Here is a 15,330-nt window from a genome sequence, read left to right on the forward strand (position 1 = left end):
TTCTCTACTCTAAAAACCTAGCTCTAAGACTCTCAAATAGATGATAAAGGGGGCTCAAGCGGCTGGTTCAAACTCTCTCATAGCCTTACCCCTCTATTTATAGACCTAGAAAACTTCACCCCTAAGTTTCCTAGCTTTTTCCCAAAATACTCCTATCTTATAGTACACTCCTACCTACCACCGAAGGTATTTTGATTCATTTTCTTCTTCATTCATTGGACGGTCGCGGCGCCTTCACGACTTAACTTTACCTCGACGCAAGCTTCGCGATGGTACCACATACTCCTCTAGTCTTCCCACGGTTTTGAGACCAAACCGCGAAACCACCTGCACGTTTCTCAAAACGTGACTCACCGTCTTGCTTACAACTTAAGCAAGCGCTTCGATATCAACGCGTGTACTCCGTCATGCGATCCTGACCGCCAGCAAGTCTCTCCCGCTCTCGATCTCTTGGGTCGCCTTGTCACTTGCACCGACATCTCCTTCGCTTGACTTTATCAACACACCGTTTTCATCCGCCTTCAATGCTTTTCTTAACCTCCATTTGTTCAGCTAGTATCACCCTTGACTTCGTCCGGCCTCCTTAATCGTCTGGCACCAAGCACTCCGCTTGGTCCCGATCATCCCACCGTCGATCACTAAATTGTATCCATCACCTGCACACCATAAGACAAGCAAACACATATCTCCAACTCCAATTCCAATTAGTCCATAATCAATATACTCAAATAAAATCTCAAATCAATTCAAATCACATCAAAACTAATACAAAACCGAAGATCATTAAACCAAATAAAAAATAGTGTCAATCACTCATAAAAATAAATCAAATTATATTTCAACTTGGTTTCTCAGATTGATTCACAACCATACATGAGTGCGATTTGGTCAGCCTTTCAATTCCTACACCTGGTTGTTCCCAGGACTTGTTCAATAGCCAACAGTTCGTAACAACCATTCTGGAAACAACTCCCTCCACCTCTCCAGAAACAGTGATCATTGTTACAGCAGCTGTGATGTCTATGTTTACATTTCAAATGAGTAACAAGGCTCGCCAGCAAATTGGATCGAACGATCTTCTTGCAACGCCTGGCTTGCCTCTATAATTTACTCAAAAAGGAAATAAACAGTTGTGCATAATCAACAAAACTGTGAATCTATTTATTATGAATAACAAAATTATACATCATCTGGGGAAAATAATGGCATCAAAATGTTACAAGCTTACGTTTCATTATTGTGTTGCATATGCCCTGTGCTTAGACGCTGCACAATTTATCTGTGATTCTACTGTCATCCTATCTTCTGATTTTTGAAATGCCCTGAAGGACCTAGTTACAACAAATCAGAAATCTGCACGAATCAACTTTCTTTACTATACATCTGAAGCTACATGGCCTTCAATAAATCCACCCTTGCCAGCAATCAACTCACTATTTCTCCGGAAAAATGCAACTACCAAACTTTCTGTTAAAATGCACACGAATAATAATTGGGCTGATCCAGTGCATCAACGGTCTTTAACGGGTATATTCCTGAAAAACGGCCATCAACATGTTGTCTTCATAGGATCACACGACTCCTCTCTTCAGGAGCTAGGTTGATTCCTATTTACAATTAGATGAGGAAATTTCAGCAAATTTTGTCAAAAGCACAATAACATAGAGCACTGAATATAGCACACCTTGGAAGGGTTGGCGCCTGAAAAGGTAGATATCATGTGGTTGGTCTGGTCATTGTTGATAGACCCCGGCCTCCCATGGGAGCCATACCATGAAGGTCCATATCAGGCTCATCATCTGCAGTTCAACAACAGCATTAACATTAAAAAAAAACTGTGACAAAATAATGGATAAAGCCACAACTTCGATAAATTACACCCCATAATGCTGATTAACCCCATATCCATTCTCAATTGGACGATATGCTTACGGCCTAGGACTAGTTCTATGTACTACCTCCGTTCAAAAATGTCATTCTAGATTCTTCAAGTGTTCACAAATCTATGTTGTTCAGCGAATGTCATGTTCAAAGCAGGTTTCTCTAGACACCTTGGAAAAGATCACTGACGAGCTCAATCCTAGGAAGGAACAACTAAACTAGAACTTGGTTTTCCTACTCCTTTAACAGGATCAACACCATTTCCACTTTTTCGAGGAAAAAAGTCACAATCTTTCTTTTTATACCACCACACTTCCTATTGCTCAGGCGACTGAGTCGATGAGCTTTCGAACGCCCGCCTTAGGGAGGAGGGGTTTCGGGGTTGGAGTGGTGTTCCATGGATGTTGGGCTTAGAGGGAGGTCCTTGGGAGGCAGACCTAGCCCGGCTGAGGAGGTGGGTGGGACGGCGGGGACGCCACCGGCCACAGGTTGCAGAGGATAACCGGTGGGTGGTACTGGCGACGGGGGAGCACAAAAATGGATTGGTTAGCGAGGCAGCGGGCGGCGGGAGCAGATCCCATAGATGGGAGGAGGCGGATGGCATGGGGGAGCGAGGTGCCCTGTCACTTCAAAGAGATAGTGTGTGAGTTGCTAGAGGAAGAAAAAAAGAGGATGACCGCACGATGGAGATCCAAGGGCCCTGCTTCGTCTTTGTCGACTGAACAGACTGAAAAAATTCAGTAGCCTGATCAATAGCATCCCCCTTATACCTCCCATTTTATCAAGTTTCTATATAAAATGCCTATGCAAATTTATTTACAATGTGGAGTAAATAAGGTTAGGAGCTATTGTTAGTAACCTCGGGTTCATTTTACTTGCTTAGGACACGAACAGCCTTCTACGCACATCTTTTGACCATCAAATTTTTTCAAGTATCTATTGGTAAAAAAACTATAATGATACAGAAGTATTTTTTATAATGAATCTATTAATATCATTCTCATGTGATAAATGGTAAACCTAAATAATTTGATGTATATTAGTGGTCTAAATTTCAAATCTTAATTGCATACATATTATAGGACGACATCTATTTTGGATCCAAGGTAAAACTTAGCATTGGTAGCTTAGTACCATTTGTGTCTTCACCAGATTCGGCGCCAGCAATCCCAATACAGGCAAACAAAGAAGATTCGTCAACTTTCAGATGCTCATATGCAAGATACAAGTCCTCAATCGTGGCGCTTTCATACAACGTCGTCAATTCTTTGATACAGGATACATCCTGCATTTATTTGGTGAACACAAATTGCATTAAGATGATATAACAGCAAAAGCAACCAAAACGAACATGCAAATTCAGTGAAAGAAGTTAATAAATTAAGGATAAGATGCACAAAAGCTCCTTCCACCAAATAATATATTGGACAACTCCTATAACTCCCAAAATGGATGTGTTTATACTTTATACTTTATAGGTATGTTAAATACGATAAAAAATTACCACAAACCCGACCACCATTCTTCTTCTATTATTATTACTGGAAACAAGCTTGACCACAGTTCAAGATTCTTTCATAGGCCAGGATCAAGAAATGGCCCATAGCAAGACATCCGGACATGAGCAAAATTTTCAGATTTATTCCCTGTTCTCACACACTCATAGCCATCTCAGATTCTGGGTGGAACACAGAAACCACAAGGTCAACCGTGGAACCGTCTGATTTTAATTCCTCCTAATTCAGTAAAACTGCTTCCCCAACTTACCAAATTCTTTACATGCATCATGCATGGAATCCTGAGAGGTGCACAAGTTCCAACAGTAAACTGGTACCAACTACCAAATGTCAACTACAAAATATGCTTATAACTGCAGCCAAGTGCAATGGTCTACAAATTTCTCATTTGTCTTTGTTTTCCTTCTGCTAGTTGCAGGGGAAATACTGGGAATTTTCTCACATACATTACAAACTTAGCAATCCATAATTTCGTTTTCTGGCCGGTAGAATAGTTTTAGTTTGTCGTTCTTGCGCGGTAGGGATTCCTATTACTTTCCCAGTTTAGAAACCCTCTATTTGTGTATTTGTTGTGGTTGTAAACTTATTTTTCATTGTAATATATTAATACACAGGTCTCCTGTGTATTCTCGAGAAAAATTCGTGATTATTTCTGTTACAAAGATGTTATATTTTGTCATAGCATGCCCCGCAGATGGTCTCAGGTCAGCAGGCTTCCAGAGGTCACATTTACAAAATTATTCAAATTACCAGCAATCTAGCCAGATTGGCTAGAAAATAAGTTCACAAATCACAATTATTATGACAATGGTCAAAGCAGTGCCGATGCAAAAAGAAAAAGAAAAGGAAAAAAAGGTCGAGGGAGAAATTATGTTACTTCTGTTTCCGAGTTCTTGAGAATATACAATGATAAATAATATCAATGCATTTCAGGTTTTACCTTTCTTGGTACAGATGAAGACTGTAGATGAGCTAGCAAACCAAGCCAATAGGCATTTGTCTTTGTCTCAGCCTCGTGTTTCATCAATAATGTCCTCTTTGCCTAAAAGTTATGCATTTGGGACAGTAAAATTGTGTTCTAAATTTTGAGTTTAATATATTATACAACAAAATACATGTTATTCAATGAGATACATTTAACTCAAACTTTCAAGATGTAAATTCAAACTAAATGTATTATAAAAAACCATATAAAAATATTAATGTGCTAAAATGTACAATCTTATTAAACTGATTCACAATGTAGCACCATAATTCATGGTTAGCATGAATAGTAGCATCCTACAAGTACTGGCTCCTGTGCTATGAACTACAGAATAAAAAGGACTAGAAATGTTTGACTAACCCGGTCCAGCTCCCTTTCAACAATTCGGCTACTATGTAATCCTCTCAGAACACCTTTGCATGCATCGACAGCTTTATGGACCTGTCATTAAAGATCGCAAGATGTGAATATTATCAACAGAAGCACACGGAACATTTGAACTCAATATGAAAAGTAAAATACCTTGCTCGGAGTTGAAGTGACCGCGATCACATACCAACCAAGATCCAATTTGTCAAAAAGGTTTAATTCAAAAGAAACGTCATATGTCAATCCCATGGAATCTCGAACCATTGTGAACAACCTGACAACAAAACAGCACAACACATTATGTTAGTCCTGTCCCCTAAGTACACAACAAAACTATCCATCACCATGTAAATTATCCATATTGTGATCTTCTAGTAAAGAATGGTGAGGCTGGCATATTAATCAGTCTGTGCACATTTGATTTACAGGGACAAATCAAGGTTTACTACGAACCAAGTGACTGCCTGATATACTAATAATAGCTCAAGCTATCCAAGGTGCATGCTATGATATGCAAAATATGGCCTGTGCCATGTTTGAAGCAGCTTATAATAATAATCTGCTAAAGAATCGTACAGAAATGCTTTTACCTAGAATTGATAATTTCAGCGAGCAAACTCAAAGTGATGCCGAAGAAAAGAGAGTGGTTGCGAACATCAATATGTTTTTTCCCCATCAAATCCAAATTTACCTTTTCAGATGTTCCTGCTGCAATTGCACAACAAATATCAGCCAACCCAGCATACTAAACACCACTACACAAGTCACTAGTATTAAATCTTTTTTTGTAATTCTAACAGGATGATAAATAGGAATTTCTTCAAACAGAAATCAGGTCTAACTTGTGAGATTTATGGTGTCAACTAGGAGACAGAGTACAAGTCACAGTGTAACACATATCAAATTAGAATTACCATCAGCACCAGAACTCCGAATGACATTAAATAGGTCATTTCCTTCAGCAGCGAATCCCCAACGATTAGGTGCAGGGCCTGCAATGTACGCACAGGCTCTCTCATCTGTATCCTTTATGTATACCTGGAAAAGAAGAGCCACACTCAAGCAAATATGTCCTGAAAGCACAGGCATTATAAATGGCAAAATGATTTGACAGCTGGGGTTCAAAAGACATAATTAAAAAAAAACATATGCATGTATTTTTTGTGCCTCACTAATGCTTCAGCTAAGATCAGCATTGTAATGACCTCTCATTGTACTGTACTAAAAAACATGAAAATAAAAACAATTATGATAATGTAGGCTGCAGGACAGTTCATACTTGCTGAAAATGCAGATCTGATGGAAATGGTCGGAAGGAAATCTTTTCAATGCACTCCTCTGTGTTTGGAGAACTTGTACCTCTCACAGTCCCAAGATAATCAAGAACACAAGATTCTACTTCTTCTTCAATGAAATCACCAACAATGCTGACCTGGAGAAAATATTTCACTGTAGAATTATATAAAAACAGAAAAATAGAAAGGAAAAGAAAAACATGTTGGAGCAAGCATAGAGGTGCTATGAGAAAAGAGAAGAAATACAAAAAAGGAAAAAGTACTTCACGAACCTCCATGTTGCCACCCACAAACTGGTTCATAACAGCATCTTTAACTGACTGAAGAGTTAACTTCTGCAATGAATGTGGCGATGGCTCTACGAACCTTTCATCATGGTTTAGCATGGCTAACATAAGCTTGTGAGCTGTAGAACGTTCCAAACTTTTGGGGATGGAGCGGTAGTAAGACAGATATAACTGAGTTGCTCTATCAAATGCATCTTCTAGCCACACGTTATGCTGTAACACGAAGTGTTAGACCTCCTTGCTCGGAGAAAACTAGTTCACTATAATGAAGCAGGTGAGTGTGTTATGTAGTAAATAGAAATCCATACCTCAAGGACCATATGGAGAAGTTGGAAAGCAGCACGCATTCCATTGTCTCTTAAAGCAAATCTAAATTCCATAAAGATGAATTCCTCATTGGATTCCAGTGAACAGTTGATAAGATTATTCACACAGAAAAGTTCAACCTGGAATTAGTGGACATCACATTACATATAGCCAATCGATAAAAGTACAACTGAACGAATATTTAGCATTCAGACGATGAAAGGCAACCGATCTGTAAACATTAATTAGCGGGTTCCATTGCGGGCTATTGAGCTTAGTGGGAATGGATAAGTATAAACATTATATTAAACAATGGGTAAATTTGGAATATACAAGTAAATTAAAGCAATAGATTTTTTCTTTATTTAAGAACAAGAATTTGGAGCCAAATATATACATAGCACTCGAAGTTTGGCTGGAGCCTGACAAGGTAAATTTGGAATCTAGCAGTAGATTAAAGCAATCGAATTTTTCTTTATTTAAGAATAATAATTTGAAGTTAGGTACATACATAAGCACTCAGAGTTAAGAGAGAAAAATTTGACTGGAGCCTTGCACAGATATACAGCAACTGGTTGTTTGGAATAAAGGGAGCAGATGGAGATCCTAAATGTACGGATGAACTACATTAATATGCTAGTAGAAGATAGTGAAGATACCTGTTCCCTTGAAAAGTTACCAACACAACCACCTTCACTCAAGGTACGAACACCAACAATAACAGATCCCTTTGATTCAGAATCTTCAATCGCTCTCCCTCCACCTACTATCAACCGCATGACACCAACCCTTGCTTCATTTTGTGTGATCTGTCATTATATTATCTTAACTTTTAGTATGGAACATGGAATAAAAGCTGAACTACTGACAGAATTGGCATATAAAAGAGAAGACTGTCCATTGAAAAGTAGCAAGAGGTATCCAGTTGACTAAGTACCTTATAATTGATGGAAATTCCATTAGAAAGACAGCGTTGTGTTATACCAGTTTCACTGTCAAATACTTTCACCACCTCCTGCTCTTTGTTCAAAGGAACAAATGACGGTTTGTGTTGCAGTTTTAGCTCATCAAGCTGTGATTGAGTAATCAATTCCTTTGGCACCTCAAGCTGCACCAAGAATGAAAATAATCAATCAAATCAACAGTCCAGATCCCCAGAAAGACAATGTGCTGCTTTACAGTTTTCAGTTTTCACAGAGGTACCAAAGGAAACTTCAAACATGAACTGAGCTAATCCAATTAAATGCTTCCACAACAAGCAAGAGATGGAAAATAACTAACATACCTCAGGCTCTGGATAAATAGGTTCCTCAAGACCCACCTTGATGGCGTCTGTAATTTCTTCTGGATATATCTCAAAATCAGTTTCACCTACTCCATCAACATGCACCATTTTGGGTACACAGGCCACAATAGCAGCAGGAAGGGGAGCATTGGGTTTTCCAAAGTCTGAAATGAATTCCAGTACTTCTGCGCCAACAGAGTTGACCTACATATGGAAAAACTCGTTATGGTATCATATAAGCCTAGTGGATTTTCTTTTTCTTAAGAAAAAGTGAAATCAATTTATGCCATCAATTTCTACTGCAAATTGTACAAAAAAAATGATAGTACCTCTTCAAGGGTGACAGTTTCAGCAACTGCAAGCAAACTTTCATGTCCCTGCAACTGATCCATAACAGTATGGCCAAGCGCATCACTCTCCATGATGAAGTCCAAGTTGTCAACTGAGGGAACACTGTCAATCATCATAGCCAGCTGCTCACTATCTTTTATCAGTGCATCCATGTAACGGGTCATTTCTCCCATAGTGACACCAAACTCTTTCAGTCTACGCACCTGAAAAAGCACAAAGACATGTTAGTAAAAAGAACAGAGCACCCGTAAAGTGGCCCACTGCTGCAAGTATAGGTCAAATCACTTGTGCAGCACAAATCTCTTTTGTGTAAAGTTGAATGCAAACCAAGCTCAACCATTGTGCTATGTGACAAAAGTTGATGACAACCATTAACAAGCAACACCATCTCTTGAGCTGAATACAGCACCGGCTATGACTGGATTCGACCCGAGTCAAAACATGGTTTGGCTAGTAATGGGTACAACTCGGGTTTAGGTTCAGTTCGGTACCAGTTGGGCTTGGGGCCTCCGGAGGAGGGTTGGGTTGATCCCGGATTGAGCTCGCACATGCCGTAATAGCTCCCGATTGGGCATTTGGGCTTGCATCATGCCCGTATCAGACTGAGCTAATGGACTCAGACTGTACATAGGCTCATGGACAAGGTTATGCTGGACTCGGGCAGGGCTCATGCTAGGACACTCTTGCTTAACATCCTCCATTGCATTCCTTGTTATCTGTTCTCACTCAATAATTATAGTTCCTAATTCATTTTTCCTTGTAGAATATTATTTCAAGCACTAACTCAAAAATAAATATAAAATTTCCCAGGACTTTCATCAAATGTTCTCACAATAAATGGATCTTATACTCTTATTCTAGCACTAAGCTTAAATTACCTAAGACTTTTCACTACCAAAGAACTTTTCACTTACATTTCCAGTGATACAATATAATGAGATATAACACAATACGGAAAACATACAAGATAATTTGGAGTTCTAGACGTAAATGCACAAACCTCATGAACAGCAACTTTGATGGCACTCCTCCAGTTTTGGGGTTCAGCTGTTACTGTAAGAGTAGTGACTGTGCATCCTTCCCTACCTGAGTCACTGTGATCCAGCTCAACAGACGTAAAAGGAGGATTTGAACTCTGTATAAAGTACCAGCATTAAAAAACAGGGAAATAATTCATTCAATCGCAACAAAAAACTGAAGTTTGGATACATCAGGCAGAAACAGGAAGTTATTAATAGTCACAAACCTTGTATCTTGTATTGATTCGAAAATGTAGTGCAGATAAAAATATTCTTTTCATCAGTACACTGTGCAGGTCCTTATAAGTCTGAACTTGGCTAACAGGTATCTGTCCAAGTGAGAGAAAAAAAATCTAGAGTTAGGAATATAGAACTATTGCATTACTAAGAAAGTTCACCAAAAGAATAAGTAAGCTTAAAGTTGAAGAAAGTATCCTATCCAAATAGTTCATACCGGATCAAATTCGGAAAGCAGTGTTGTTTATATGATGGATGGCGCAACTAATCTTATTGAAGATGCAAAGCTAAAAAACCTTGAAAGCATTATAACAAAGGCTAATCTAGTTTGTTCGTTTAGCAACTCCTATAACAGGGACTACTAACGAAACATTTGGTGTTAAAGTAAGCTATGAAAGCATCACTAGAGACTGCTAGCAGATATGAAACTTGAGCCTACCTTACAGAACATGTTGATAGAGAAACTTTGAATCAACTCATGCTGAAAAATTGCCGGAGGCTTGGCCTCCTGGGCAACTCCAGGAAGAGACCAGTTATGCTCTACAGGAGGTCTGACTGCTTGCCTTTCCCTTTTTACAGGCTTTATTTTCTCTGTGGCAGGTGATCTTTCACCTGTTAGGTTTTCAGCAAAGCCACCTGGGAGCTTTGGTGCAAAAAGGCTTGCCATGGCACCAAATGGACTAGCATTTGAGATAGGGGATGTTTCATTTGCTGAAAACGTATGTTCAAATACAGCCTGCAATTGCAACAGGTCATCTGATCAAACTGATATGTAATCCTACAGACCATCAAAATTATCAACAGTACTTCGAGGATGCAACTCTCATTACCTCTATTTCTCGCACTGCTCTGGGAATGTCATCAATTTCTCCCACCAGATATAAAGTGGCGTTAGCAGGGTAATACCAACGCTCGTGAAATCTGCGGATCTTATCAGGATCCCATTTATGTATTTGCTCTTCAAGTCCAATAGGGAATCTGTTGCTCAGTTTGTTTTCTGAGTGCAGATGTTGCAACAACTGCACCAAATGAACCAAAATTAGTAATCGGTCAACATGAGTTCAAGGAGCACTAAGGATATAGGACCAATTAATTGGTAAAACACAGGACAGAAGAAAAAAATCTCTTGCCTGGCAATCAACACGATACTCGATTGTGTTCATCATCTGGAGCTCAGAAAGAATTGCTCTTCTCTCTTTCTCAACACGAGATGAAGAGAACTTCGGATGAAAAGCTATCTGAAAAAAAAAGGAGAAATTGGCAGAACTTGTTTATATTCTGAGTAACCACAGAAAGGATTTGTCATAAAGACTAGCCAAACATCTTGGTACCGTTCATCTAAGACTTCAGGTACCAATTGAACATGCTTCCAGTTTCAAATATTCTTAGGCATGCCATTTAGTAACACCTTACCTCGTTCAATGCATCCAGCACAGAAGGGAGTAAGTCTTCACCATATTCCTACAAATAGAAGACAAGCTAATCTGTAAACCTTGAATGAACAAGAAAATACATCTAAATTGGGTCATTGTTTTTTTTAAAAAAAAACTAACGCGAGAGTCAACAAATACATTTTTTTCCAGTTCATTTATGTATGAGTTTTTGTCAAAGAACACATGTAAACAAGAAAACAAAAATAGCATTCAACAAACCACCATGAGTTTATTTCCAAATTCAAAAATGGACATTGTGAATTTTCGTTTAAAACGACACTGAGGAAAGCAATAAAATTAAAGACCTTTGTTTTAGTTGGAGAATGGATATGGAACACTGTATGGTGGAAGTCCGTGTATGCATTGGACCTTGCACCTGTCCCTAAAAGTTTTTCACGCTTTTTACTGCCAAGGAATGCAACATGTTCGATCATATGTGCAATTCCTTGCTCATCCTCATCCTCGTCAATTGATCCAACATGAACTTCCATGTGAGCCTCAAACCTGCAAAATAAATAGTTAAAACCATAATGTACAAATTTAGCAGACTTTAGCATGAATTAGGCATTGAGATAATATTTGTTGCTGGATCCATATACTAAGGGCCTATTTGGTAGAGCTCCAACTCTAAGTATTCTTAGAGTTGGGTATCTCTAGCTCCAAAATTCGTGGAGCTGGAGCTATGGATACACTAGGGGTGTTTGGGTGAGCCATCTATTTCCATTTTAGACTAAAAATATATGTTTAAACCACTTTATTTTAGTATACAAACTCCAGATCTGAGATGGAGCTGGGAGTTGGAGCCCTGCCAAACAAGGCTACACAGTTCTAACGTTCAAGAGGTGAAACCAGCACCTCGTACTTGTTGTCTAGTTCAGCTATTCATGGCTCCAGCTATAATTGTCAACTTTCAAGTATCTCTAAATACAAGTTCAAAAAAAAATAAACATTATTAAAGTTCTATCACTAGGGAAACTAAGGGTGTGATTGTACAAAGGATCCTATACAAAATCCAGTTGAAACTTGAAAGGAAGTCAACATTACCCTGATCAACATGACACCATGCTGGGAAATTAAACTAATAGCAGAAAATCATGAAAATACTTTTGTGAAAGCAGCATAAGATTATGCAAATATTCACCAAAATAAGTAATAGATCGAAGTGAAAAGAAGTTTCATCACCTGTTTGCTGGAACTTTGTTCGGTAAAATAAGATACCGGAGGCCATTCTTCAACTGGCCCCGAATTAGCTTTGGATGAGATGGAAGCGGAGTGTTGAGAAAACCTTGAAGCTCCTCCTTACTAATGGCATTATCCAGGTAAGGTTTGTCAAGAGAAGTTTCAGACCATGTCGGACTTGCAACATGTGGTTCATCAGGCCCAGCAGCATGTAATATATGGCTAGGCCTGACCTGGACATTATCAAAGAATTGAGTCAACAAAAGGCACTCCACATTCTAAAGGGACAAATACACAAATATGATGACGATATGAGATCACATTATGCTATGAGAAGCTATGTAACCTTTGTTTCCTTTTTAGTAACAAAAACACCTCATCCTTCTGGCTGAGTGTATAAGAACAAACATATAACAGTTTCCCAGAAATGAAATAATGCTTACAACATAACATGACTGCGCTCCACCGGCTGTTGACATAACAATTAGAATCTTCCTTGCAGAATGTTGCTTGGTACAGTGATATGCAGTACAGAACCTCTCACTAACTTCAAATTTGAAGTTAATCTAACAATTAGCCTGCCAAATATTCAAAACCAAGGTGCAACTGCTCCATTAATAGATGGGAAAACTACAGATCACCCCCTGAACTTTGGCCTGATCTTCAAATTTCACCCTAAACTATGAAACCAGATATATTTCACCCTGAACTTCACAATACCACTCAAATTTCACTATGAACTATGAAACCAGATATATTTCACCTTGAACTTTACAATACCACTCTAATAAAACCCTAGCCGGTTTTGGAGGGTGGTTTTGCCTATGTGGCAAGTCTGCATCGGCGGTTAAGCCATGCAAACTGACATGTCACTTAATCTTGTTTTTATTCTTCTTTTTTTCAAATGGTTTTGCCATGTATTGACTCGATCATGTTGCTTCATCATCATTCGACGTCTAGCTAAGCTAACACGGGCTGCCGCCAAGGTCTGTGCTACATGTCACTTAATCTTATTTTTATTCTTTTTTCCAAGTGGTTTTTTCATGTATTAACTCGGTCATGTTGCTTCATCATCATTCGACGTCTAGCTGAGCTAACATGGGCTGCCGCCAAGGTCCATGCTGCCATGTCTCCGTGAGGAGGACGGTGAACTGGACCAAATCAGCCATGTCAGCATACCCTTGTGGCAAAAACAGTCGTGCATACCCACCACATAGATAAAACCACCCTCCAAAACTGGCTAGGGTGTTATTTGAGTGGTATTATAAAGATCAAGATGAAATATATCTGGTTTCATAGTTCAGGGTGAAATTTAAGTGGTATTGTAAAGTTCAGAGTGAAATATATCTGGTTTCAAAGTTCATGGTGAAATTTGAGTGGTATTATAAAGTTCAGGGTGAAATATATCAGGTTTCATAGTTCATAGTGAAATTTGAAGATCAGACCAAAATTCAGAGGGCGATACGTAGTTTTCCCTTAATAGATTACGGAGTTGAGGAATATTAACTTTAAAAAATGCATGCAGGGAGCATTTAGTATTCTACTAATGATGACAGAAAGCTAGGTTGATTTTTTTCAATCCACACATTTATTGTACCCAACTGATCATACACCCCTCCCATCCCTCACACAACGTTAAGAAAACAAGGGAACAAAACCTAACCATGGAGGTAAGGAACTGATCACTTTTTGCAGCACACTCACCTCACGCAATCCGAATAACGAAAGCAATTTCCTATCCTAGTCTAACAATTCACTCGAACTATAGCATAGTAGATGAGAACGAACCTTAACCCCTCTGCAAATGGAAACACCCGACGCGTGCGGGAGCGCGCACGGCGCGAAGCTCGCGAGCCCCAGCCTGCCCCGCCTCCGGCTCTTGGGGAAGCACGAGAGGCACCCGTCCCTCTCCGCGCCGAAATTCCCAGCCGACGCCGCCAGCACCGACGCCGACGCCGACGTCGCGCCGAGCCCTTGCGCGCGTTTCCTCGACCTGCAGGGAACGCATAGAGACCCAAGGCGATTAATCAACGGGAGGCGAGCTCGCCAGCACGAGGGGGTGAAACCTATCAATTGGTGCAGTAAGACAGCCGGGACCCACCTGGGCGCGACGGCGCGGTGGTGCGTGTAGCGGAGGGGGGTAGCGATGGCGGGGGAGCGTAACGAGAGGGAGGACCGCCGCGCCGCGGCGGCGGACAGGCGGAAGAAGGGGACGTGCGGGGCCAGGCGCGGCGGGGCGGCGGCCGCCGCCGCAACGGGCGGGAAGGGGGCGGAGGCCATGTGGGGTGGGATGGCCGAGTCCCGAGGAGGGAGGATAGGAGAGCGAGGGAGAAGGCTGCTCTCTTCTCTCCCTTTTTTTTCTCAGTTTTTTTAATGCTTTTGGATGTGAAGGGCCGGGGCAGCGACGGCTGCTGGCTGACGAGGCGCAACGCAAATATCGTGGCTCGGGTTGCTTGGCGGTGCGGGATTGTGGCCCCCGGGTTCGTTTTGTGCGAGTTTGGGTTTGAGGATTGGGTTCAACTGATCTGGAAGATACTTAATCTTAATACTAGCGGATTGGCGCGGCGCCGTTTTTTTCCAGAACATGATAAAAGAATATTAAAAAATTAGATTCACTAATTTTGAACATCTCAATATTTATTTATAAATTTATTAATATTTAACACATTCATTTAATTATAAAAAAAATAATATTACTCTTATACATGCACATAATTTTAATACGTAGATGACAGTAATATGAACCTAACAAAATTTGTTTCATATTTTTTGTGCATTTAGATTATTTCAGCCGATTTATCAATATAACTATTATACCTTCCGCTATTTTTCTGAAATTTTCCAAAAAATGTATTATATGTGTAAATATATGGATACATATATGCATGCATACATGTATATGTATACATATACGCATATCAGTATTGGTATATATATCATATACGTATCAATATACATACATGTATATATGAGTGGGATCCACATAAACAGTAGGTACATTTAATATATAGTATTGACTAGTGCGTCCATTGGCGCGTCTAGTGGGTAGCTGACAGAGATAATCAGCGTTATTATTATTCTTTCTTATTTTTTATACGGAGATGAAGATGAATATATAATCATGCATATCATGAAAATATCATCAAATGAATAAAGGAGAAGTAATCTTTCTAATACATTAAGAAT

At 39.6% G+C, this 15,330-nt stretch overlaps 1 protein-coding gene across 2 annotated transcripts; it reads right to left on the minus strand.

The window, feature by feature from the left end:
* Positions 1-1,137: 1,137 nt before the first annotated feature.
* Positions 1,138-14,519, minus strand: LOC133927057 (stromal processing peptidase, chloroplastic). Of its 2 annotated transcripts, XM_062373319.1 has the most exons (25): positions 14,246-14,519; positions 13,933-14,137; positions 12,148-12,377; positions 11,271-11,469; positions 10,946-10,993; positions 10,663-10,770; positions 10,363-10,551; positions 9,972-10,268; positions 9,523-9,624; positions 9,277-9,411; positions 8,255-8,479; positions 7,926-8,129; positions 7,578-7,748; positions 7,300-7,449; positions 6,643-6,780; positions 6,320-6,547; positions 6,032-6,184; positions 5,667-5,790; positions 5,343-5,460; positions 4,906-5,026; positions 4,744-4,824; positions 4,339-4,440; positions 3,016-3,166; positions 1,685-1,799; positions 1,138-1,607 (listed from the first exon to the last, which is right to left on the minus strand). In XM_062373319.1, exons 1-24 carry the CDS (start codon positions 14,422-14,424, stop codon positions 1,717-1,719), a joined length of 3,741 nt encoding a protein of 1,246 aa, XP_062229303.1. In that variant the 5' UTR covers positions 14,425-14,519; the 3' UTR covers positions 1,138-1,607; positions 1,685-1,716. The 2 variants fall into 2 exon arrangements, with proteins under 2 accessions (XP_062229303.1, XP_062229304.1); XM_062373320.1 differs by lacking the exons at positions 13,933-14,137; positions 14,246-14,519 and adding an exon at positions 12,588-12,722.
* Positions 14,520-15,330: the final 811 nt, after the last annotated feature.

Source organism: Phragmites australis, chromosome 8 (assembly GCF_958298935.1).
Source record: "Phragmites australis chromosome 8, lpPhrAust1.1, whole genome shotgun sequence".
In the NCBI taxonomy this organism is placed as follows: Eukaryota; Viridiplantae; Streptophyta; class Magnoliopsida; order Poales; family Poaceae; genus Phragmites; species Phragmites australis.

Excerpts from the sequence above, each read along its gene's own strand:
- LOC133927057 (XM_062373319.1), bottom strand. The coding sequence starts at position 14,424 with ATGGCCTCCGCCCCCTTCCCGCCCGTTGCGGCGGCGGCCGCCGCCCCG. Across the intron at positions 7,450-7,577 it reads GAATTTCCATCAATTATAAG|ATCACACAAAATGAAGCAAG; the intron begins GTACTTAGTCAA and ends ATATAATGACAG. Across the intron at positions 1,800-3,015 it reads ATCTGGTGAAGACACAAATG|ATGATGAGCCTGATATGGAC; the intron begins GTACTAAGCTAC and ends GTTGAACTGCAG.